This window comes from Petaurus breviceps, unplaced genomic scaffold (assembly GCF_028583685.1).
Source record: "Petaurus breviceps papuanus isolate PSGF00001 unplaced genomic scaffold, PetGlider_PUasm1.0 90879, whole genome shotgun sequence".
In the NCBI taxonomy this organism is placed as follows: Eukaryota; Metazoa; Chordata; class Mammalia; order Diprotodontia; family Petauridae; genus Petaurus; species Petaurus breviceps.
The window spans coordinates 13,952,656-13,977,775 of record NW_027187368.1 but is presented as its reverse complement, the minus strand read 5'-3'; the positions used below and the strand labels follow the sequence as shown (position 1 = coordinate 13,977,775).

The window sequence follows — 25,120 nt, the reverse complement described above, 5'->3', positions numbered from 1 at the left end:
TGGGACTGTTTCATCATCCGTCAAATGATCACACCTGCCCTACCTTTTCTCTGGGGTCTAACCCTGTCCAAGGGGATAAGCCCTCGTCTAAAGTCTAAGAATCTTTGCCTTTGAACTGGGAAGCAGAGGGTAGAAAGAAGCCCCTCTTTCTACAATGGAAATGGCCCTAGCCTGGGGAGTCAGATGACCTGGATTCCTCTTCTATTCATTTGCTTTGTCACAGAGCAGGCTAGGGGCAAATCCCTACCTCTACATGAGCTTCAATTTTCCCCCTATATGGAAACCCTGTGTGTGTATGGGGTAGAGACAAGGGCGGGGAGGGGAACTAGTCTCTAACATTCTAGGATAAAGGAAAGAGTCGTGTTGAAGGGACAGAAAACTGGGGCTCGGAGCTAGTGTGATTCGGAGAACAGGGAAACTACTCCCCAGGTCCTTTCATTGTCTGACAGAGCAGTGGCGGGGGAACCATGGCCCTCACCCAGGCTTCTCCCTCCTCTCCCCTCCACTTCCCTCCCCATATTCAGACTGATGCTGTTCAACCTGTACATTTATTTACATGAAAGCCAGCGCTCTTGAATCTCCTCTTCGTTCTGAGGATGTGACCCATAACCCCAGCCCTCACCCCAGGCTGCTGTAACATCATAACTGTCCCATGGAACTATAATGGCCCAGCAGTGAAATATCATCCAAGCCTAGGTGGGAGTTTGGGACCAGCAGTGAGGCCATTCCTGGGCACTTCTGGATGGCAAAGATGTCATCTAAAGATGTCATCTGCTCATGTCACCGTGCCTTCTGAAGTTATATAAGGAGAGATGGCAAGGGCTTCTGGGTAGCAGATCTACAAGAGTTAGCTGACTCTGTTAGGAGACTGCTGGAGTGCCCCTACCCCCCACCCCCTCTGCTTTCCCAGGTTTTGCTGACCCGTGGTGGGATGTGTATATGTGATGGGGGGAGAGAGGCAGGGAGAAGGGACATAGGGAAGGGCAGGGCTGCCCTCCTCCTGAGTTCTGGCTCACTCACACACAGAAGTTCCTGCCTGTTGGTGGTCACTATGAAATGGTGCTTTCATTGGGGTGAGGAGGCCGGCTAGGGGCCCAGCTGGTCTACATTAGCACCACAGCTTCTCTGGACTCTAGCTATGTGGGGGAATCCTTTTCTGGGGAGGAGGCAGGTTCCATCTCTCTCTGCCTCCGTTGGTGGCTTGGGAAGGCCAGAGGGCAATCAGAAAACACAAAGCCCTTGTCTGTCTACCCCTACCCTCACCCCCCTGGCTAGGGACTCCTTCTGGGATCTGGGTCAGGGGCTTGCTTCCTTCCTTTCTTCCTTCCTTCCTTCTGTTCTGTGCAATGAGCTTTCTGGCATAATAGGAACTGTTTTTATCCTGGATTCCCCCCACCCCAGCTGTAACACTCACCCAGCAAACAGTGATTTAGAGTCTGGGTATCCTTCGTGTTTAGGGGAAGTGGGAGCATTTGGGCACCCAGGATCATAGGATTTAGAGTTGAAAGGGAAGTTTAGAGAACATTTAGTAAAATCCCCTCAGTTAGAGGAGGAAACTGAGGCCCAGAGATCATAACTTGCTCAAGGTGCCACAGCTAGTAAGTAGCAGAACTAGAATTCAAATCCAGGTCTCATGGCACCAAATCCAGTTCTTTTTCCATTATGCTATAACGTCTTCTACTCTTCCAAGGACCCCTAAGTCTGATCATGAGCCACACCCACCTGCTAGCCCCAAGAAAGGGCTATTAACTCCCCTTGAGGCTGGAAGGTGGGAAAAGGGATTGGGGCAGTGAAGCTACTTAGATGTAGCATGGGAAACAAGGTCCTGAGGTCAGAGGAGTTTCTGGAGTGAAAACTGGATGGGGTTGTGGATAAGCCTGTCCCTTCTGAAACATGGGCTCTGTAGCCCCAGCAGAGTGAGAGGAGGGGGCCCTCCCTCTGAATTCCCTCCCAATGCTCAGAAAATAGGACCCAAGAGTAGGAACAAGTACATGGAATTGGGAGTCAGAAGATTTGGGTTCTGATCCCAGTCTGCTATCTGATCACTGTGTGACCACAGAGAATAATTTCCCCACTCTGGCCTCACTCAGTTTCCCCCTCTGTCAAATGAGAGAATTGGACTAGATGAGCTCTATGGCCCCTTCTTGCCTGAAATCCTATGAAGCCTGTGTTATGAGGTGGTATCCAGTCAGGGAAGCATGACAAGACCCAGAGGGTTAATTGTGTGTTTGTGTGTCAGGGGTCTGGAAAAGAAGATTCTTTGAGAACAGGGAGGGATCTGGGTCTGGTCACCTTTTGGCAGGGGAAGCCCCCACCTTGAGCCAGAGAATGGGTCGGGCCTCAGTTAGGAGGCAAGTCCACCAAGCACGAGCTGTTGGAGTCTAGGCATGGTCATCCCGACTAGCGTTTCCTTGGGGGCCCTCCCAGCTGTAGGGCCCTTGCACCCCCTGAGGCTCTCTGGGTTGTTCTGATGCAGCCTCCACACAGCCCCCCTGGCCTCAGACTCCCAGAGCCATCAGGGCTCCTGAGCTGCTGATCTTCTTAAAACGGTTGGCAGCACTCACAGCGATGAAATTTTTCTAGGGGAGAATAGAGAGTGTCTAGTCAGGACATGGGCTTTCTTCCCCCAAGATTCGTTCAAAGAACAATGGCCCTTAGGACAATTGTGTTGATCGTGTTAGTATTTCACCCATGTTCATCTGTCAAAATCCTTTAAGGCCCAACTCAGCTGTTGCCTCTTCCAGGAAGCCTGCCCTGATTTCTCCCAGATGAAAGTGTTCTCACTCTCCTCAGACACTACCCTAAATCACTTCTTAGGTACCTATCCTAAGTGAGGATCACGCATTGTTTTGTATTAGAGGTGGTAGAAAGAGAACTGGCTCCAAAGAGAGGATGTTTTCAGTTCAGATTCCATCTCTGATATTTACTACCCATGTGACTTTGGACAAGTCCCTTTGCTCTTTGAACCTCAGTTTTCTCACCTGTAAAATGGGGATAATAATAATTGCACGAGAACTCTAACAAATATGGTACCTGGAGCAAATATCCTAATATGTGGCCAAGAAAAACATAAAAGTCTCCCTCTTACCAACCTTTTTCAGACAATTCAGTTCTAACTGAATCCTAAGGTCAAATGTTTCTGAACTTTGACTCTACAAAGAAATACATATAATGTTGGTACCCTCTAAATTTTAGCACCCTAGAACAAAGCCCCAGTTGCCCCACCCTGGTTACACTCGTACCTAAATCTGTCATGAGAAAAGTTCTTTGTAAACCCCCAAGGAGTGAAGAAATGGCAGTTACTGTTGTTACTTCAATTCTTCAGGCATCCATGATTTCATCAGGGCAAGTACCACTATGATATAAGCCATCACAGCATCTTCACACCTTGGAGGGTTCTCATAAGGTATTATAGCCAAACCACATTGCCTTGGGGGGAGGGGGGTGTCAGGGCACGAGCTTCCTCTCTGCATTCAGCTAGGCTAGATCTCCTGAGTCAGACACAGTCTAGCACCAAGCTGTTTTCAAAGCCACAGATTGGCAAGACCGACCAAAGTCTGTGCTGCCTCTGAGAGCCCAGCATCACCCACCTCCATGATGCTGGGAGGCAGCATCAAAAGAAGCTTTTATTCTATCACTATCACAATTATCATCATTGTCTACAAGTACCACTGCCCAGGTCTCACTTTATCTTTATGTGAGGCCCCTGTTGGAGTACAGGTTTGGAAAATGTTTGCTAGATTGAATCAAATCATAGGCAGCTAGATGGCACAGTGGACAGGGACCAATCATGCAGTGAGGAAGATCCTAATTCAAACCCACCCTTAGATATTTACTAGCTGTGTGACCCTTGGCAAGTCATTTTACCTCTGTCTGACTCAGTTTTCTCACTTGAAAAATGGGGATAATAATAGCACCTACTTCCTAGCATCGTTGTGAAGATCAAATGAGATGATATTTGTAAAACTTTTGGGAAACCTTAAAGCTCTCTATAAGGGCTAGCTAATTCTTATTAATTATTCTTATTAAGGGGCGGCAAGGTGGTACAGTGAATAGAACACTGGCCCTGCAGTCAGCAGGACCTGAGTTCAAATCCAACCTCAGACACAACACAAAAACTAGTTGTGTGACCTTGGGAAAGTCACTTAACCCCAACTGCCCTCCAAAAAGCAAAAAAAAATTTATTATTATTAAACTGAACTAACTGACTTGAAGGTCCCTTCTAACTCCAGTTCTGTCATCCTCTGATTTGCATGGTACATATTTTGCATGTATGGTTTTTTGCACCTTAGAATGTGAATTCCTTGAGGGCAGGGACTGTGTTTTAACCTTTTAAAAAATTCCTCAGTAGTCAGCACTGTGCCCAGTACACAGTAAGCACTTAATAAATGCTTGTTCATTTGTTTTTAAATTTTTATTTATTTATTTTTGGAGGGAGGAAAGCAGGGTAATTGGGGTTAAGTGACTTGCCCAAGGTCACACAGCTAGTAAGTGTTAAGTGTCTGAGGTAAAATTTGAACTCAGGTCCTCCTGACTCCAGGGCCAGTGATCTATTCACTGCACCACCTAGCCACCCCTTAATAAATGCTTGTTGATCAAACGACTAAACCTAACTGAATCAAATAACAGGACTGCCACTCTGGCCATAGTTGAAATGAAAGAGATCATCATTTGAAATCAGAGGGCCCAAGTGCTATTTCTGATTCTGTTCCTTACTACCTAGATGACCTTGGAAAAGTCACTTACCCCAACTCCAAAAGGTGGGAGGGGAGTTTGGTCTTGATGGTTTTTTGCAACTCCCTGCCTTGATGCCAAGGCAGTGAGCTTGGGGCAGCCTGCCTCCCTGACCCAAATACTGTGAACTGCTCCAGGGCCCCTCTGCTGGCCCCACCCTCCTGGCCTCATCCATCCCCTCTTTGACCCAAATACCTTCCAGCGTCGCTTCATCACATATTTCTTGAGCAGAATCTGAGACTTGAGGAGTCGGTTACAGCGCTTGGCCTTCTCCGCCAGGTTGTTGAGCCAGGGGTGTGCTAGACACTGAGCCGCACTCATCCGTTCTCTAGGGAGGCAGCGGAAGGGAAGTGGCTCCGTCAGAGTCCACATCCCCCCTGCCTGGGCTCTGCGGAGCCCGCTGACCCACATATCCCAGACCCCATGGAGGCATGGGAGGAAGGGCCCTTGGCTGGGAGGAGAGAATCCCAGAACGCCAAAGCTGGAAGGGGCTTTAGGGATCATTTTCATCATAGTCCAGCGGTTCTCAAATTTTTTCATCTCAGGATTCCTTCACACTCTTAAAAATTATTGAGTTCCCCTCCAAAGAGCTTTTGTTATTGGGTAATATATCTCTCAGTATTTACTATATTAGAAATTAAAATGTCTTAGGATTCCTATAAAGATAGTTTTGACTCTGCAGATTCCCTGGGACTCTGCAGACTCTGCAGATTCAACAATTGGGGACCCCCAGGGGTCCCAGGACAACACTTTGAAAACCACTGATCTAGTCTAACCTCATGTCACAGTTGGGGAAACTGAAGCCAGGAGAGAGAAAAGGATCTGTCCACAGTGAGTGAGCAGCAGAAACAGAACTAGAGCTTGAGTCTCCCAAGTTGTAGGCCATTTTGTATGGGTGATTTAAAGCAATGAATGGGACTGGGGTCAGGTGGAGTCACAGAAGAGATGAAGAGTCAGGATGGGGAAAATGACCAGGGCCCAGGCCTCACCCGGGGGTCTTGATGATGAGCTTGGATACAAAGTCCTTTGCCTCCTCTGAGATGGTCTCGAAGGTCTCCTCATCAAAATACCAATTGGCGGCCAGGACATTGTTGAGGGTCTCAGTGTCATCATCTCCCAGGAATGGGGAGAGGCCACTCAGCCTGCCAGGAGGGGTGGGAGGGGAAAGTATGAGTAGGAAGAAAGGGTTATGAGGGAGGAGAAGAGAGGGAGAGGGAGAAGAGTCAGAGTAGTATGACTGTAAATGCCAAAAGATGGAAGGAAAATCTTTTCATCATAAGAACTATCTCAAAGTGGAATGAATGGCTTACACTAGAGATATCAGGGATTCTTAACTTTGCATCCTGACCCGCCCCCCCCCCCCAGCAGCCTAGTAAAGCCTATGAACCCCTTCTAGAATTGTGTTTCTAGATGCATCAAATAAAATGCATGGGATTACAAAGAAATCCAATTACACTGAAATACAGTTTTCAACATGCAAATAGGTGGTGCAGTGAATAGAGCACTGGCCCTGAAGTCAGGAGGACCTGAGTTCAAATCTGGCCTCAGACACTTGACACTTAAATAGCTGTGTGACCTTGGGCAAGTCACTTAACCCCAATTACCTTGCCTTCCCCCATTCAAAAAAATACAGTATTTAAAATATATTTTAAAAAAAACAAGTTTAACAGATGTCAGATTAAGAACCCCTTCCATAGAAGTAATGAGTCTCCAATAACTGCCAGTGTGACCACCGGATCAGGAATTTGTATAGAGGATTCCTATTCAGGTATGGGTTAGACTAGTCTTTGAAGCTCCTTTCAGCTTAGATTCTATAATTCTGTCTCCAAATAATCTCAGATCTCTTCAGTTCCAAGTCTATGATTCCATGATTATATGACTTTTTCCAATAGCAAACTGCAAACTGAACCCAGTTCAGTGTACACAGTAGGTGCTTAATAGCTATTTCTTGAATGAATGAATGAATGAAGCAGGGAGGAGGCATGAACTCCAGGATATTGGTATTTTTCTTTATCAGAAGGAAAGGATGCAATTTAGTTCTTCCAGCCACAAAATCTATGGGGTTTTGCTGTCCCGTGCCATCTTCAACACCCCCACTTCCAAAAAACAGTTGGGATGCTTTACTACAGACTTTAGAGAAACATGGGGATGATAGGGGTTGAAGTGGAGAGAAGCACCATAGTAGGGAAAGTTCAGAAAGGGTAGTGAGGTTAAAAAAAAAAAAGAAAGAAAGGGGGCAGCTAGGTGGCGCAGTGAATAGAACACCGGACCTTAAGTTAGGAGGACCTGAGTTCAAATCCAGCCTCAGACACTTAACACAAAAAAACTAGCTGTGTGACCTTGGGCAAGTCACTTAACCCCAATTGCCCTACCTTTCCCCCTCCAAAGGAAAAAAAAAAGGAAAGGGATCCATCAAAACAATTTACACTATAAACTCCAGCAATGCAGACAGAAACAACAAAACAAACAAAATTGAATTCTATGAAATAATAATGACCACCCTTAGCCTCAAAGAAGAGCTAGAAGAAGGTGTCTTCCTCCCGTCCTTGCAGAAGTGGGGGACTGTGGGTATGGAACACTGCACATAATGTTAGATTTGGTCAATTCGTTAATTTGCTAAACTGGTTTGGTTTTTTCTCTTTTTTTTTCACCTTTTTTTTCCCTCTTATTCTTTGTTATAAGGGAGGGCTCTCTGGGAATGAGGAGCATAGATGGGGAACTGTAAGAGATATGAAAACAAAAACTTTATTTTTTAAACAAAGAGCCCGGCTCCTCTGTCGATGTAGATTGGCACTTCCCCTTCAGCAGTCACAGAGAGTTCCCTGGAGTACTGAGGAGCTGTGTGACTTACCCACATTCACATAGACTGTACATGTCAAAGGGAGAACTTGAATCCAGGTCTATCCTGGCTCTGAGGCTGCCTCATATATCACACCTCATTATCTAATATTAATTGGAATAACAAGTGGATAACTGCCAAAGTGGGTAGATCAATTGACCAGGAATCAGAAAGACCTGAGTTCAAATCCAGCTTCAGACATTAGCTGAGAAAGTTACTTAATCTGTGACTTCAATTTCCTCATCTCTAAAATGGGGATAACAATAGCACCTAAGATGATATTTGTAAAAAGCTCTTTGTAAACCTTAAAGCAGCTGGTGCCAGTCCTGAAGTCAAGAAGACTCATCTCCCTGAGTTCAAATCTAGCCTCAAAAAGTTATTAGCTGTGTGACCCTGGGCAAGTCATTTAATCCTGTCTGCCTCTGTTTCCTCATCTGTAAAAATGAACTGGAGAAAGAAATATTAAACCACTCTAGTATCTTTGCTAAGAAAACCCCAACTGGGGTCACTAAGAGTCAGATATGACTAAATCAACACAGCAACAGCAAACTTTAAAGCACCATATAAATACTAACTTATTGCATATGACTTTTCGAAGGACCTTCACATCTGTGGCTGCAAGGGAAGTGTTATCATCCCCATTTTAGAGATGGGAAATCTGAGGCCCACAAACGGGAACAGACTTCCCCCAAATCACCCAGCAAGTCAGTGGCAGAGCTGATGTCCCAGCAGCTCTGACCCCTGAAGAGGGACCGTCTGTCCCCGCCTACTCAGAAGCCATCTGACCCTCTGCCCAACAGGCAGCAGGAAGCACCCTGTGGCGGGAAGCCTCATTCCTCCTCCAGCCTTGGATGCCTCCTGGAAGATCACACCCTCCTGTTCCCTTTCTCAAGTCTCTGAGAACCTCCAGCTTCTAGGACCAGAACATTGGGCTCTAACTTCCTTCCTCTCGAAGTCTCTGATAATTCACCTTTGGTTCTTACGGAAGTTATTTCCTCTCTTGAGAGTCTGATTTTTTTTTCATTCCCTTTCCCTCTTTCTCTCCTTTACTAGCCTCAAGAAGGTTAGCAAACAAATAACTTTAACTAAAACTCACATTTCTATGGCATTTTAAAGTTTACAAAGTTGCTTTCTCCCTGTAACAAACCGGTGAGGGAAGCCTAAAGTATCTAGTGATCCATCCTCGCTATAGAAATGAGAATTATGGTTGATGAGGAGAGAGATCTGTCTGGTTTGGGTTCAGATTGATGATGTTATGAGTATTGGGAAGTCCCAGCAAGGAAACTGCCTTCACCAATGCCTCTTGGCAGCCACTCTGTGATTTACAGCCTTATAGAGTTACTTTGGGGCATGGAGAGGTTAGGTGACTTGGCCCAGAGTCAAAGAGGCAGCAGGTGTCAGAGGTGGGACTCAAACCCAGCTCTTTCTGGCTCCAAAGCCAGTTTTCTATCTATCACACCTCTCTCAGGAGCTATTATTATCTCCATTATGCACTTGGAGAACCTTGGCTCCCAGAGATGAAGAGACTTGTCCAGAGACTGGTGCTTTCTGACTCTAACTGCAGTGGTTTTTCCCCTATACCTGCTCCCAGGATTTAGAGAGAGCTAGAAGGGACAGTGGAGATCTTCTAGCCCCCTCATTTCACAGATGGGAAAACAGGCCCAGAGTGGTCCAGGACACACCCAGGCAGCAAGAAGCAAAAGTGGGATGCAATCCCATAAGTGCTGGCTCTGAGACTAGCACCCTGGGCACAACTGGCCAAGCCATGAATTCTATACCCTCTGCTTTCCACCCTCAGCTAGGGGAGGCCCCTTCCCCTTTTCCTTGGGCTTCGGGGAAAGGCCCAGAGGCCTGGCTCACAGCATGTAGGTGATGACGCCCATACTCCACATATCTGTTTTATCAGATATTTGGTCGTAATTCACCACCTCTGGGGACAGGAACTCAGGGGTCCCAAAGTTGACTTTGAGCTTCTCGTTGGGATTGTACCTGGAGTGGGAAAGGGGAGAGGGGCACAGGGTCAGGTTCAGGTGCCAGTGGATGGATGTTGGCTCCCAAAAGGATCGTTCCCCTTTTGCCTTCCCCTTCCACTTCCGGGCACACAGCCAGGAAGCCCAGGGCCCAATCACAGGGCATGCTGGTGTTCTCAAACTCCTGGCCAAACCCCTGGGAAGACTGCAGACCGCAGACTGGGACACTCCCCTTCCTCTGGCCAGCCCTCCCCTCCCCACCCTAAGCTGGAGGTCACAGGGCTGGGGAAAAATGGCTCTTCCCTACCCCACCCACTAACCCTGGGGCCAGGGGGAGGACAGGACAGGGGAGGGAGAAGAGGAGGGGTACCTCCGTGCCAGGCCAAAGTCGATGATCTTCACCATGTGTCCCGTGGTGCTGACACACAAGATGTTCTCAGGCTGCAGAGAAAGGACAAGGCCCCCACACCCACACAGCCCCTCAGACCCAGAGGCTCCTATTTCTGCCCTGGTCAGAATGCCTATCCTGATTACCCCAACACCACCTGCCACCCCTCTCCCCAAATAATCTCAAGCACTCCTTGGGGAAAGGCCCTCCCCACTCCCCTTCTTCAACTCTTCAAATTGTCTCTTTTCTTCAAGGCGTCATGACATGAGCTTTTAATACTGGCCCTGACACTCACTATATGACCCTGGTCCTCTCTCTGGGCCTCTTTTCCCATCTCTAAAGTGAGGTGGATGGACTTTACTGTTCCTTTCAGCCTATGTTCTGACATTCTGTTAAGGCCCCCAGCTCTGCCATTCTATCTTCTAACATTTTGTGTTCTGACATTCTGTTAGACCCCTCCTGCAGCTCTGACATTCTCTTTTCTAAGGACCTTCTCCCTCACCCTGACATTCTATATGCTAAGGTCGCTCCCAGCTCTGCCAATCCATGTTTTAACATTCTGTGATCTAGCATTCTGTGTTTTCACATTTTGTCAGCCCTTCCCTGTCCCAGTTTTGACATTCTCTTTTCTAAGGACCTCTCATCCTCTGCCATTCTATGTGCTAAGGTCCTTCCCAGCTCTGCCAACCAATTGGGAATGTTCTGTGTTCTAACACTCTGCTAGACCTCCCCCACCCCAAGTTCTGATGTTCTATTTTGTAAGGATCAGCTGTCTCCCACTCTGACAGTCTACATTCTAATATCCTGTTAAATACCACCCCCAAGTGCTGACATTCTATTTTCTAAGGACCACCGCCCCCCATCCCTGACATTCTGTTGTTCTAAGATCTCTTGCAGCTCTCACATTCTATGGTCTAACATTCTGTGTTCTAACATTCTACTAGATATTCCCCCACCCCCAAGTTATGAAATTCTATTTTCTAAGGACCCCTCCCCAAAACACATTCTTCTGTCGTTCTGTGTTCTAATGTCCCTCCTAGCATTCTGAATCTTGCCATTGTCTGAATGTCCCTCTGGGGAGGGGGGACAGGGCATCCCTCCCCATCATCTCTGTATAACTCACACCCAGGTCTGATCTTTGGTGATGACAAACCAGTAGAAAGATTAATGTTAGGGCAGTTCATCTCCACTGCAGGCCCCAACTCCTTGTAGTGCCCAGTACCCCTCTGCAGCCACTGGCTTCTCAAGGCCCCCCACCTCGGTCTGTCCTGCTCAGACAGTATCCTGGGCTTGGACCTCCCTCCCTGTTCCCCCAAAGCAAAACCTGTTCCCAACTAAAGTTTTGAAAAACTTGGGTGTTACCGAACGGTAAGAATAGAATTCTAATAGTATTAGATTCCAGCACCAACCCGGGACAGTGGGTATATGATCTTCTAACTAGGAGTTAGTCCATGTTATCTCCCCCACTAGGCTATAACAATTATTATTTATACTTCAAAACTCTGTAGACTTTAATTTTTAGAAAGGACCTTCCTCACTCAGCCTGTGCAGCAGAGAATGGATTATTATTCCCTATTTTAAAGATGCCTAAAGTAAGACTGGAAGACCCCCAGAAAGCAGGGGTTCTCTCCCCATGTAAGTTCTGCAAACTAAAGACAGTGTTCCACCCAAGCAGGGCCCATAGGACATTCATGGCTGACTATTCCAGGTCTATTCACAACCACCATCCCATGCCCCTCACCCCTCCTCCCCAGTCCACTGACCAAGCTCAGGCTGCCTCTGGCAACCCATGTTACCTTGAGGTCTAGATGAAGAACTCTCATTTTGTGCATAAAGAGGATCCCCTCACAGATTTGTCTGACGAACACCATGGTATCCACCTCCGTCAGCTGGTAGTCCTCATCCACAATTCTCTCAAACAGCTCTCCGCCCTCCACACTGGGTGTTATAAGTTATACAGTGGGTGTATAACAAACACCATGACCCTAGACTCCAGTCACCCTCTCTTCCCAGGCAGCCCCATCCAACAAACATCATCATCAGAGTTGACATTTCTATATCGATTTCCCCACACAGCTCTGTGAAGGTTGAACATGAGGATTATCAATCCCATTTTAAAGATGGGGAAACCGAGGCTCAGGGCGAGATTGTGACTTGCCTAGGATCACATAGCCAGTACTTTTGCCTAACATCCAATCCCTCTACAATGCAGCGGTGCCCCACCTTTGTAACCTCAGGCTCATATTCTCCATACCCTCTAGACCAGGGATGGGGAACCTGCATTCTACCCAAGCTGTACTTCTCTCAGGGCCCCAATTGTCCTCCTTTTCAGGCAAACCTTGACACCGCCTTTGACTCTTCTTTCTCCTTCACCCCTTCCATCCAGTTAACCAGTCAGTTTTGTGTCTGAATTCTCTCTCATACCTCTTCCATCCTCTCTGTACCTCCTGCCACACTCTCCTTGTATGGGCCCTCATTACTATCTGCCTGAATTCTTCCTATTTCCACACTTTCACCCCCACCCCCTTTCAATCTATCCTTTATCCTGTTGCCAAAAAAATCTTCTCTGTGTATAAATCCACCTGGTCATGGCCCAGCTCAAAAACTCTAGTGACTCCTTATTACCAGCCAAGTAAAAGTTAGAGTCCTTTTCTTGGCATTCAAGGCCTGCAATTATCTGGCACCACTGCCTTTCTAGGCTTATACTCAATATTCAGTCCAAGGTGGACCTCTCCCAAGGCACCTTACACTGACAAAGGCTTTTCGATCAGACAATATTTTCTATGCCCGGAATGTTCTCCCAACCTGTGTCTTTAGCTTGCTGGAATCCCACCCACTCTTGAAGGCTCTTCTCCCCCAGGAAGCATTCCTTGATCCTCCTCTGATCTCCCACAGCATTTTGTCTGCACTACTCGCTACATATGAAATGTTGTATTTCATAGCAACCATATCTGTATCATTTCCCCTACCTCCACCCCCGCTAGAATGTGAGCCCCATAAAGGCAGGGACCCTCTCTCATCTAAACTTTGTGACTTCCCCAGTACAAAGCAAATGGCTCTACGCATGGTAGGTATCTGATAGGTATTTCCTGAACAGATGTTTGTTGATATGGTGAAGTCAGAACTTCTGAGCCAAATGCTTCCCACTTCCCACTACCCCACACTGGCTAGATGTGTTTGGCACTAGAGGATTGGCTTTCCTGGGGTGGATGTGGATCTAGGGGTGGGGGCCTGCAGTTCTTCAGGGAAGGCAGATTAGCGTGAGGTTTAGGAAGTAGAGATCAGATTGAAGGCTCAGGTATAGAATAAGCCCGGGATCTTCTCAGAGAAAGCCCACCCTCCCCCTAATTATTCACTCACAACTCCATGAAGAGGATGATCTCATGTGAGGTCTCGATGGCTGCATAGAGCTGGATAAGATTATGGTGGTTCAACTGGTTCATCACCTCAATTTCCAATAGTGCCATCTCCTGGGGTCCAGAAACAGTCAGAGAACATTGACGGCATCACTATCATCACCATCGACATCATCACTAGCCACTTTTTTTTTTACCATTTTCCATATTTGCCATTATCATTACCTCCATCACCACCACCACACCCTCCATCAGTCCCCATATTCGCCAGCATCATTAATATCACAGCACCATCACCATCTTATCAACACCATCGTCACCAATACCATTATCGCCACCATCACCACCACCACCACCATCATCATCATCACCACCATCATCCTTATCACCACCACCTGGCACTTTTCCAGGCAAGCTGAACCCATCTGAATCCATCTATGCTAAAGGTGGGCAGGTAGGGACCTCCAGTGTCTATCTCCTCTCCCTGCCTCCTCCTTACCCTCCTCACCATCCAGACTCCCTCCCCTTCGAGTACAGGCATGACCAGATGGATTTATCATGTCCACCATCACCTTCATGACCATCAAGCGTTAAACAAATGTCTCACTGCTTGCAGTCCTGTGCTGGGTGCTGGAACTATGCAGGCTGGGTATTGTCCTGGGGCAGGGATGAGGGGGAGAGAGATGAACCTCAAACTGCCCTCCTTGGACCAAGGGAAAGTCTAGAGACTGATCAGGCAGGGGAAGTCCTAGGTAAGGAGAAAGTGGGAGGATCTGCAGTTCAGCTATTCCCTCCCCAGAGCTCTCTTCCTATAGCCTTCTACAGGGGAGAGAAATGCCAGAAGGGACATGTGTGATAGATGGAGGGAGCTAGGAAAGACAGGATGCCTCAAGAGCCTGATTCCTTCTGTAGTCACTCAGCCTGCCCGTGCCCCATTCGCTCCCAAAGGACGAGCAGTCAGATAAGATCCCCCTGCTGACCTAGCAGACCCCACCTTGTCTTTTGGGCTTTGCTTCTTGATGATCTTCGCAGCCAATTTGAGGCCTGTAGCTTTCTCTGTACATGTGCAAACTTCCCCAAATTTCCCCCTAGAGAAAGGAGGAGTTTAGGGTCAGAGGTCCATTGTCCAAGAAAACATGGGTATAACATGCCCAAGGATGGCTTGTCCCCAACCCAGATTGATTACTGACCCCACCCACTCCCTGGGGAGGAAGATAACTAGACTGGATTCTAGCCCTGGCTCTGTGTGACCTCCGACAAAGTCCTTCTTCTCAATGAGTCTCATTTTCCTCATCTGTTACTGTTCAGTCATTTCAGTCACATTTGACTCTTCATGACCCCATTTGGGGTTTTCTTGGAAGAGATATTGGAGTGGTTTTGCCATTTCCTTCTCCAGCTCATTTTACAGATAAGGAAACTGAAGCAAACAGGGTGAAGTGACTTGCCCAGGGTCACACAGTAAGTGTCGGAGGTCAGATTTGAACTCAGAAAAATGAGCCTTCTTGACTCCAGGCCTGACACTTTAACTAGCTCCCCCTTTCCTCATTTATCAAATTGTAATGACCAAATGGGACTGCCATGAGGATCCAACAAAACAGATAAATTAAGCAGACTGTTGTTTGTCCTTTGTTCTCAAAGAGAACCATGACATCAGGGAAGTGACGCCATGACATGCAAGTGAATTGGGTTTAAGTGAGGGAGGGCTGGGCAAAGTCACCAGCCTCACTTTCTGCTCTGGAGCCATCTGGGTCCAGTGGCCAGATAGAGATCAGGACTGGAGATGGGCCCTCAAGTAGATTTGAGGAATAACTAAAGGACCCTTCAGGAGTTCCCTTCTTTCCCCAGGGGAAGTTCAAAAAATCAAAGCCTACAGGGGAGGGAGAACCAGGAAGAATTACTGGTTTTGTATGCATGGTGTGTGTGTGTGTGCACGTGGGCATGTGTGTATACAAAAGAACATCAAAATGTTACACAAACACACCCCACCTTTTAAGCTGGGTCACCCCCATATCCTGTGACCTGAGCAGTGCGAGGCAGTTTGAGCTAAGTCAGGGCTGTCGAAGGTCAGGCATAACAATAGCTAACGTTAATCTGTTTGCTTTAATCAGGGGTATGCTGGTAAATGTTTAATAACCAGCTCCTGAAAAAAATGCATATATAAAGTACACTTTTAGGTTTAATTTTCATGATCATTTTCTCTATCACTTTCTTAAAAGTCTAGCCAGAGGTTGCCAAAGTGTGTGATACCACCCCCTGGGGAGCACTGGAAAGATGTCAGTGAGTAGTAGCTTTGGGTACAACAGGGGGGCCTTGAATGAAAATAAGGGGGCAGTGAAAGCGTAAAGAAGGAAGAGGACAGAATTTTTAAAAACCATTTATACACGTTTCATCTGTTGTATAACAGAATTAAAGTCACAGTGATTATATTATTTTCCAAATACACATGCAAAATGCAAGCTATAACTGATCAATGGTCAAGTCCACCAACAGGTCTTAATAAGCAAGTGTTGGCAGACAAGCCTCTGTGCTCACTGTCAGGAAATGCAGCATGCATTGGAAGGAATATGAGCATGAAATGACTTGTGTACAGTACTATTCTATATGGTTACATGATGCAATGCTGCATCATCAAAATTTCAATGCAGGGAAAAAACACAAATTTACAATAAATTATTAAATTTAAGATCAGTCATTTAAAAAATATACATTTTATATTTTTTTTAATGATGTAAATTAAAAAAAAACATTAAAGGGTTAAAGAAAGTAAATTTCCGGGAGGGCACTGAGTAATTTTTTTTAAAAAGGGGGCAGTAGGCCAAATAAATTTGGGAACCTCTGGTCTAGATGAACAACAAAACAACAAATCAGTAAAACGATAAATGACTTGTAGGTTTTTCATAGGTGTAAATACATTGAAAATTTAACAATTGGGGGCAGCTAGGTGGCACAATGAATAGAGCACCGGCCCTGGAGACAGGAGGACCTGAGTTCAAATTTGACCTCAGACACTTGACACACTTACTAGCTGTGTGACCTTGGGCAAGTCACTTAACCCCAATTGCCTTGCCTTCCCCCCTCCAAAAAAATTTACAAAAGAAAATTTAATAATTGGCTTTCCTAAGCCAGCTGGAGTTGGTTCCAGCCTACATCAGCTTTAAAGCCTACAAAGCATTTATAAATATTCCCTAGTTTGAGCCTCACAAAGACCCTTGGGAGGGAAGCACTGTCTTTATCCCATTTTGCAGACAAGGAAACTGAGACTTAAAGAGATTAAATGACTTGTTCAGGGTCCTGCAACCAGTGTGGCAGAGTTTGAACCGAGATTTTTCCAGCAGTCTTTTCCACTCCCCCTGAAAATACTCCACTGCTACATTGCTAAGGGGACGGCACCCCTTCTCCCCCTGTATTCACCTTTCTCTACCTCCAATAAAACAGGACAGATGTGGGGGATCCCTGAAACTCCCCCTAGCTTCCCCCCTAGGCACTAATGCTCTCTCCCTTTTCAAATTACCTGGTATAATACTTCTCTGTGTACATGTTGGATCTCCACAGTTGAATATAATCTCCTTGAGGGCAAGAACCGCTTCATTTTTGTCTTTATATCACCAATGCCTGGCAAAGTGCCTCGCACATAGAAGGTACTTAATAAATGGTTGGTTGAAACCAATTTTGGCTGAATTCAATTCAATCCAGTTCAATTAAATTGAATTCAACTAGCATTCATTAAATGCCTTCTACATACAAGGCACTTTGCCACTTGAATCCATCCATGCTACAGGTGAGCAGGTAGGGATGTCCAGCGTCTATGTCCTCTCCCTGCCTCCTCCTCGCCCTCCTCACCATCCAGACAAGGGCCCTGCCTGGATCCCCGGCACTTAGGATAGGTGCTTAATAAATCTCATGGAACTGAATTGCTGCCCTCCCCCCTCCCTCCCTCTTCCCTCCCTCTGCACCCAAGGCTCTCTGCCCATCAGTCCGGCTTCTTACCCTCCCAGTTGATTCTGGGAATTGATGGTGAATTCACTGCTCACATTTGCAGTCCTTAGTTCCACAATGCGATGGGGGAAGGGAGCTGGAGGAGGGGGGCAGTCATCTGAGAACAAATAAAATACACCTTCATTAAGGAAGGGGCTGGTCTTTGTCATTCTCTGGTGATTGAGAGACTGCTGAGTGCACAATACTGGGCTAAGCAGATAGAATCTGAATCAGCTTTGGGAAAGGAACAGGATCACACTCCCTTAGAAAAACATGGCCACAACTGACCCATCCATCCCCCTCGGAACTCAGGTGGATCCCCAGTCCTGTACTTACCCTCAGGCGACTTGAGCTAATCCTTGCTAAATCTCTGGGAGCAAGCATTAAGGGCTGATAATGTGGGGGAAGGCATTACATTGTAATAGAAGGAATACTAGTTCAGGAGTCAGGAGAGCTGGATTCCAGTCCTGACTTGGAGTAATTATGTGAACCGCAGGGAAGTGGGTTGAAAATCAGAGAACCTGGGATCGCAGGATCATGGAATTTAGTACTTGAAGCTTTGAATCTAGCCCTACTACCTGTGTGACCCTTGGATTAAGTGACTTGACCTCTCCAGGACAGTTTCTTTCTCTGTAAAATGAGGGAGTTGAACCAGTTCTGTCATTCAATGTTTCATGAAATCCAGGACCCCTAAGACTTTTAGGTACCTCCCAGCCCCACTACTACCACCATTAAGTGTCCAAGGCAGGGGTCTGGTGGGGCCAGGGAACTATCCCTTGCTGGAGACCTTCTTCCCTGATGGCCTTATCCCTGGAAGCAAGGGATGAAACACATACTGGTTTTAAGGAGAGAGAGGCAGATAAAGTGTCTGACTAGTACCAAAACAATCTGAGTTCAAATCCTGCATAAGAAGCTTCTAGCTGTGTAACCTTGGACAAATCCTTTATAACCTTTTTCAGTCTCAGTTTCCCCATCGGTGATATGGGAATAATAATAATACCTACCTCCCAGGATTGGGTATTGTCAAGTTTAAAGTTCTATATACTTCTGCTTAGCTCAGTTTTGTCATCTGTAAAATGGGGATATTTGTAACACCTAGGGTTATAAGGATCAAATGAGAAAATAATTGTGCTCAGCACAGTGTCTGGTACATGGTAAATGCTGTATAAATATTAATTATTATTGTTATTATTTTGAAGAGAGAGAAGGGAAAGGAACCCTCAGATTCTGAGAAGCCACATTTGCCATAGACAGAGGTTGCCACCTAGTGCCAAAGACCAGGAATAGCTTTTGTTCAGGACTGCAAGTAAACGGGTCAGATGCCTGGGAGCAGTGGGGGGCCCTCTGGAGCAGAAGGCTACCTCCAGACCTCTGTAACTGGGAGTCTAGTCTGTCTGCATGGGGAAGACTTTGGGTCCAGCGGGGCAGGTTGCTACTGACTCTGACCCCACATCCTCTCTCCCAAGGGCTTTAACAGAGTGCATTCCAGTCAGACACATCCCATGGGAAATTAAGGACAAGTATTCCTTCACTTAGGTGGGAGCCCCAAACTTGGCAAGGCCTTAATATGCCCTTAGGAGGCCGCTAGGTGGTGCATAGAGCACTGGGCCTGCAGTCAGGAAGACAAGTTCAAATCTGGCTTCAGATATTTATACTTTCTAGCTGTGTGACCTTGTACAAGTCATTTAACCTCTGCCTACCTCAGTTCCCCCAATAGGAAAATTGGGATAATAATAGCACCTACATGGAAGGGTTGTTGTAAGGATCTAATGAGATAGTATTTGTAAATCACCTGGCACATAGTAGGCTCTATATAAATGTTTATTTCCCTTCAGGTTCATTTTGTTCCTCCTCTGCTCAAGAACATTCTATGGTTCTCTATTGCCTCAGGATAAAGTCACAGACTCTAGATCTGAGAGGGACCTTATAACAGAATTTTTGTGCTCCATACTAGTGATTTCATGTGTGGGGAACTCCCAGGGTGGAAATTCCTTCCACTGATGAACAGCAATTCCTCTCTAACTTATGGTCTTATGGAGTTGCCTGGGAACATTTAGAGGTTAAGTGACATGCCCATGGTCACACAGCTAGTATGTGTCACAGGCAGGACTCAACCCAGATCTTTCTGACTCCAAAACCATTCCTCTATCCAGGATTCTTAGTCAGCTGCCTCCTTCATAACATAATGCTAGAGTTGAATGTCATCTTAGTATGTACCACAACAGAACCAGAAAGGACATTAGAAATCATTTAGTCCCATTCCCTTAGTCAGGAGCAGCAGCTCCCATTATAACCCCTCAGGGGTCTCCAGGCCCGAGAGAATTCCCATAAAATCTGTCTGTAGCAATGCAGCCCAAGGCCATGGGGGGCTCCCCCCTCCACTGAGCTCCCAGAGTGCCCCAAAGACCAGCATTTACTTACTCAATCCACTTGACATGCCTCCCCAACCAAGACTACACTCTGACCTCTCTGGAGGCAGGGACTGAGGTCTATTTATGTCTACATCGGTTAACATAAGGACAAGCAGTGAGCTAGGCATTAACTCCATAAGTCACAAATCTTTCGCTTCTGTAGCTTTCTCACAGACCCTCATATCTGTATCTGGAAATTAAGAATCTCAGTCATTCACATCTAGAGGCCAACAAGCCCAACCCTTCATATGCATATCCCAAGACAACCACTCCCAACTTCTCACTTCAATGGAACAATCTGAAACCTCTCATCTATATACCTAGAACCCAACTATTCCAGCCCCCCTCATCTGTATCTGGAACCTAACGATCTCAACTCTTCTCATCAATACTTAGAATTTTATCCCTCATGATTGTATCTAGAACCTAACAATCCCACCCCCTCTTATCTGTATTTGGAACATAATAATCCCAATTCTTTTTATCAATCTCTAGAATTTAACCTCTTACAGCTGTGTCTAGAACCTAGCAATTCCAACTCCTTTCATCCATATCTGGAACCTAATACTCTCAACTCCTCTTGTTAATTATTTAGAATCAAACAACCCCAAATCTTTTCATCTGTAGTTATAATTTCATCTCACATTTGTGTTCCAGAATCTAATAAACTCAACTTTTCACTTCTGTACCTAGAACCTTATAAATCCAATTTCCTCATACATATCTGTATCTAGAACATGACAATGAAACCCCCTCACATCTGGGAGCTGAGTATATTGGGAAAAGATTCCAAATTGGGATTTGGAATCAGAGAATCTGGGTTCAAATTCTTACCCTGTTATTCAATATGTACATGGCCTTGGGCAAGTCACCCAACTCTCTAGGCTTCAGTTTCCATATCTGTGAAATGGGAGGGTTGGACTAGATGACCCCTGGCATCCTTTCCAGCTACCTATGATCCTTACCACAATCATTCACATCTGGATCCAGAACCTAATGATCACAGTCATTTACATCTGCACCAAGCTACTCAGGCCTCCCTGTGTCACACCATTAGCACAGTGCCTGACACATAAATACTTAGGACTGATCGAATTTATAAATCATTGTCTTGATTCTCATAAATGAGGCAGCCAGATAGCATAGTGAACAAAGCATTGGACCTGGAGTCAGGAGAGTTCAAACCTAGCCTCAGAACTTCCTAGCTGTGTGACTCTGGGCAAGTCACTTGACCTCATTTTCCTTTATCTGTAAAATGGCAATAATAATAGCACGTGCTTCCAAGTGTTGTGAGATCAAATGAGATAGTATTTATAAAACATTTAGCATATGTAGCACCTAACACATTGTAAGCTCAACATGAATATTAGCTATCATTATAATTATTACTTTTCATAACACTCGGTGAGCTGGGTTCAAAAAGGATTATTGATCTTATTTTATATGAAGAAAGTACTTTGTTTTTGGTTTTTGTTTTTGCTTTTTTGGAGGGCAGTTGGGGTTAAGTGACTTGCCCAAGGTCACACAGATAGTTTTTGTGTTAAGTGTCTGAGGCTGGATTTGAACTCAGGTCCTCCTGACTCCAGGGCCGGTGCTCTATTCACTGCACCACCTAGCTGCCCTGAAGAAAGTACTTTGTAAAGCTTCAAACACTATAGAAACATGAAGTGTAATTATTATTGTTTTTGTTAGCAAACCTGCTCTTCCTTTAGAAAACAAAGCAAAAATTTTTCCTTTGGTCTGGGAAGGATCTCAAAGCATCTTACATACTACTTAGGCTTCTGCCTCATTAGGGTGGGAGAAGTGTAGGCATGGGGTAGGGGTGGGACGACAGAAGGGACGCTGGGGAGGAAACCAGAGCTGAACTGACTTCTACCCCAATGCATGAGGCTGCCCGGTTTTCCGGCCCTCTCCAGCGACATCTGCTCGATGTCAGGGCTCCCTGTCCCTGCTTTGAGCCCTCTCCTTGGCCAGGAAAGGAATCCTGTCCAGGAGCCTGAGCTGAGTGAGCAAAGGTCAGGCCCTAACTTGTCCCCAAGCTGAGGGGGTGGGGGGAGAGTAGGGTTGGCAGTGTCTTTTCTGAGTCTAGTGTTACTGCCCTGGGGGCCATTCAGGCTGGGCCTTGGATCTGGTTGGCACAAGATCCTGGTCCCTTTGGTTCTTCAGCAGGCTAGAGACCCCATTGATTTGGGGGAGGAGAGTGCTAGAGTTTGGGGACTATGGTCCCTAAGCCCTAGAAGTGGGCTGCCCCCTTGCTGAGCCCCACCCCATTGCTAAACCTACCCAGAATCTCAAAGTTATCCTCTTTGTTGGCACTAGGACAGGCAGTCTTCTCTGTCACCTCTTTTTCCAGGGGAACAGCCTGGAACACGATCCCTTCAGGGTTGTCCCCTTCTCCTTTAGCCGAGCTGCTGTCCGGCTGGGGTTTGGGAGGACTGGCTGGGCTGGGCTGGGCCTGGGATCTCTCTCCTTCTGGGCCCTGAGCCTTCTCCAAAGGCTTCTCCTTCTGGCTCCCTGCCTGAGGATCCACCAACTTCTTCCCTTCCTCTGCAAGTTTGCTAGAAACACCCGGGGTGGAGCTGGCTTGTCCAGGGCTGGTTCCTGCGATCTGAAAACCCTGCTTTCCACTGAGAGCTTTCTCTGCTTCCCCCAGGATCTTCTCCACTGGTTTCTCAGAGCTGGAAAAGAGGGAGAGGGTAGATTTTAGATCCACTGATCCCTTCAGTGGTCAAGGCTCCCCATTCCCCAATCATCTCAGGGACCCAAGTAGGGTCCATGTTCACAAGGAAGGTTACCAGAGAGACAACTCCACAGTCAGGTCAAATTCTAGTCCACAGGGTAGGGGACGAAGGGAATAGGTGTCCAGGAAAAGTCATGCATGGTGTCAGAGGGCTGAGAGGCTGTGTTCCTCAGAATAGGGAGGACAGAGACCGGCACCCCAGAGAGGGAGACAAGGAGAGTAATTTTACAAGATTCTAGACTTACAAATGTCTTATCAGAACTGAAAGGAATCTTACAGACATAGCTAGGACAACCCTTTCTCATTTTGCATAGAGAAAACTAAAGGCCCAGGGAAGGAAAATCATTTGTTTAACATGACAAAAGTTGGTAACAGAGCTAAGACTAGAACCCAGGCTTTCCTGCCTTTCACTGAAAAGCCCTGTGGGTGCCAGGACGGGAGAGCACTTACCTCTGGATAGTGGCAGGGCAGCTGGGGCTGTGCAAGAAGGGTGGGGGGGCCTTCTTAGCTTCTGCTTTGCCTGCTGGCTTCTTTTCTCCCTTGTTCTGTTCTCCTGCCCCTTGGCCACCCTTGTTGTCCTGCCCAGTCTCAGACCCCTTGGTTCCAGCCTCCGGTTTCTTCTCTGACGACTCCATCAATGGGGACTGCTGGGGCAGGGCAGCCATTGGTCCAGCACTCCCCTCTGCTGCCAGGGCTGCCTTCCCAGCCCCTCCATCTGGGTGGGCCACCCCACCAGCAGCAGCAGCAGTACTCTCCTTGGGGGGGCCTGGGCTGCCAGGCAGGGGCTGGCCTGGAGGCACAGCTCCTTTTTCCTGGACAAGAGAAGCCTCATCAGCCTTGCCTTTGGGGGCATTGTCTGCAAGTGAGAAGGTGATGTTAAATTGGGTGGTCCCCTGAGCTCCACCTAAGCCAACAAGCTGGAGCTCCTGCCCCTGCCCAGATCTTCTCAATCCTCTCCACAGTAACAATAACAACAATTTATATTGCTATAGCTCAAGCAATAGATAAGGAAGGCAAGGATTACAGCCCTCCCCAGCCCTTCCCCTACATCATTTTTTTTTTTTTTACAAAGGTGGACTGAGTTTCAGGGACAATCCTAGAGGTAGAAGCAGCCTTAAGCATCATCTAATGCAATCCTATCATTTTGTAAAAGAGGAAACAAAAGCCCAGAAAGATGGAGGGCCTCGCCCACTGAGACTCGGAGTTGAATGCAGATGGCTCTTGGCTCCAAATACAGCACTCTTTCTCCACCACCTCATTGCTAGGGCCTAAATTCCTGGCCAGTGTGCCAGGCCCTTTCAGTCCTGGGTCTCAGGTCTCCCACCCCTCCTGGTGGGCAGCTCCATAGTGCCCACAGCTTCCCCTTCTGTGTCTGAGACACTCATGCCCTCCTCCCAAGATCCATCTTCCCCTAGTTGACGGATGAGACCCATCCCTGTATCCTGCTCGCCCCTTTCCAGGAATACTCAGAACTGGACCCTCTGCACAAGGGGACTGGGAATGTGTTGGGGCTTTGCCCAGTACCCAGACCCTAACTTCCTGTCTGCCAGATGACCCGGAGGTATTTCCCATCTCTCTTGAGGAAACCTGGGAAGTAGCAGGAAAAGTCCCAGATCTGGAGTCCAAGAAGCTGGTTTAAAATACTGATTCTACTACTTATGGAAAAAGTCACTTCCTGTCTTTGGACCTCCATTTCCTAGTCTATAAAATGAGGGATTTGAACTTGGCATCAGTCAGTCAGCAAGAATTTATTGAGTGCTTACTATATTCCAGGCCTTGTCCTAAAAGCTAGCGATGCAAAGAAAGGCAAAAACCGGCCCCTGACCTCAAGGAGTTTCCATTCTAATGAGGAAGACAAGAGTTTCTTCTCAGCCACCCAAGGCTCCAGAAGGCATCCCTTACTGCCCTGCGCTCTGAGCTAGGGACTCTAAGCAGAGGATGGCAGGAAATAGCACAGCTTAGGGCCCAGACTCACGACGAGCAGGATTCCTTCCAGCCCAGAGGGTAGCAGGGAGGGCAGGGGGCTGCCTGCAGTCTCCCAGCTCAGGGTTTCAAGTTCTCCACCCGCTACCTCCCCCAAGCACTACCTACCACCTGTTAGCTCCCACCCGCAATCCCAGCACCTGGACCCGCTGCTGAGCTTGGGGTCCCCGGCTCTGTCCCTCCTTTGCCTGTGGTTGCCATGAAGGAGGCTGGTCCTTCTGTTTGTCTGCCTCTAGTCTGTCCGACTATTGCCTGCAGAGAGAGGAGGGGAGGACGTTTCAGTCCCAGGGAATGAAAGGACATAAGGGAGCCGGAGGTAAGCTAGGGGAGATTCTGACCAAGATTGGTCCTAGCAGGGGTGAGAAATCCCAAGAACTGAGGGGCTGGAGAGAAGGCATTAGAGGAGGCTCTGGGGCATGCCAGGGGAGATAGGAAATCTAGTCCTGACTATGGGGGGAAGTCTGGTGGGTTGCACAGACTGAAGATGGATAGCCCTCGGATCCGGAAGGTGTTGAGTGGTAAGGGACTAGGGTTCGGCTGAGTGCAGGGGTTGGGAGGTTACCTGGTGGCCAGGCCGGGCCAGGGCAGAGACGTGTGGCTGCCGGAGCGGGTGCTGCTCTATAACGGGTACAATGGCACTGGGGAGGCACTAGAAGGGGAGGAGGAGGAGGAGGTGGTGCAGGACGAGAAGGATCCCTTACACAGGGGCCATGCAGCTATGAGC

General features: G+C 47.2%; 1 protein-coding gene across 1 annotated transcript; it reads right to left on the bottom strand.

The window, feature by feature from the left end:
* Positions 1-529: 529 nt before the first annotated feature.
* On the bottom strand, positions 530-25,120 carry MYLK2 (myosin light chain kinase 2). The gene is made up of 13 exons (XM_069073910.1): positions 24,959-25,120; positions 24,537-24,648; positions 22,864-23,269; positions 21,957-22,351; positions 17,275-17,380; positions 14,282-14,375; positions 13,292-13,401; positions 11,728-11,869; positions 9,914-9,984; positions 9,434-9,562; positions 5,724-5,876; positions 4,930-5,062; positions 530-2,579 (listed from the first exon to the last, which is right to left on the bottom strand). The coding sequence occupies exons 2-13, from the start codon at positions 24,595-24,597 to the stop codon at positions 2,499-2,501; spliced, it is 1,881 nt and encodes a 626-aa protein (XP_068930011.1). The 5' UTR covers positions 24,598-24,648; positions 24,959-25,120; the 3' UTR covers positions 530-2,498.

Excerpts from the sequence above, each read along its gene's own strand:
- MYLK2 (XM_069073910.1), bottom strand. The coding sequence starts at position 24,597 with ATGGCAACCACAGGCAAAGGAGGGACAGAGCCGGGGACCCCAAGCTCA. Across the intron at positions 22,352-22,863 it reads TGCCCTGCCACTATCCAGAG|CTCTGAGAAACCAGTGGAGA; the intron begins GTAAGTGCTCTC and ends CCTCTTTTCCAG. Across the intron at positions 17,381-21,956 it reads GGATAACTTTGAGATTCTGG|ATGACTGCCCCCCTCCTCCA; the intron begins GTAGGTTTAGCA and ends ATTTGTTCTCAG.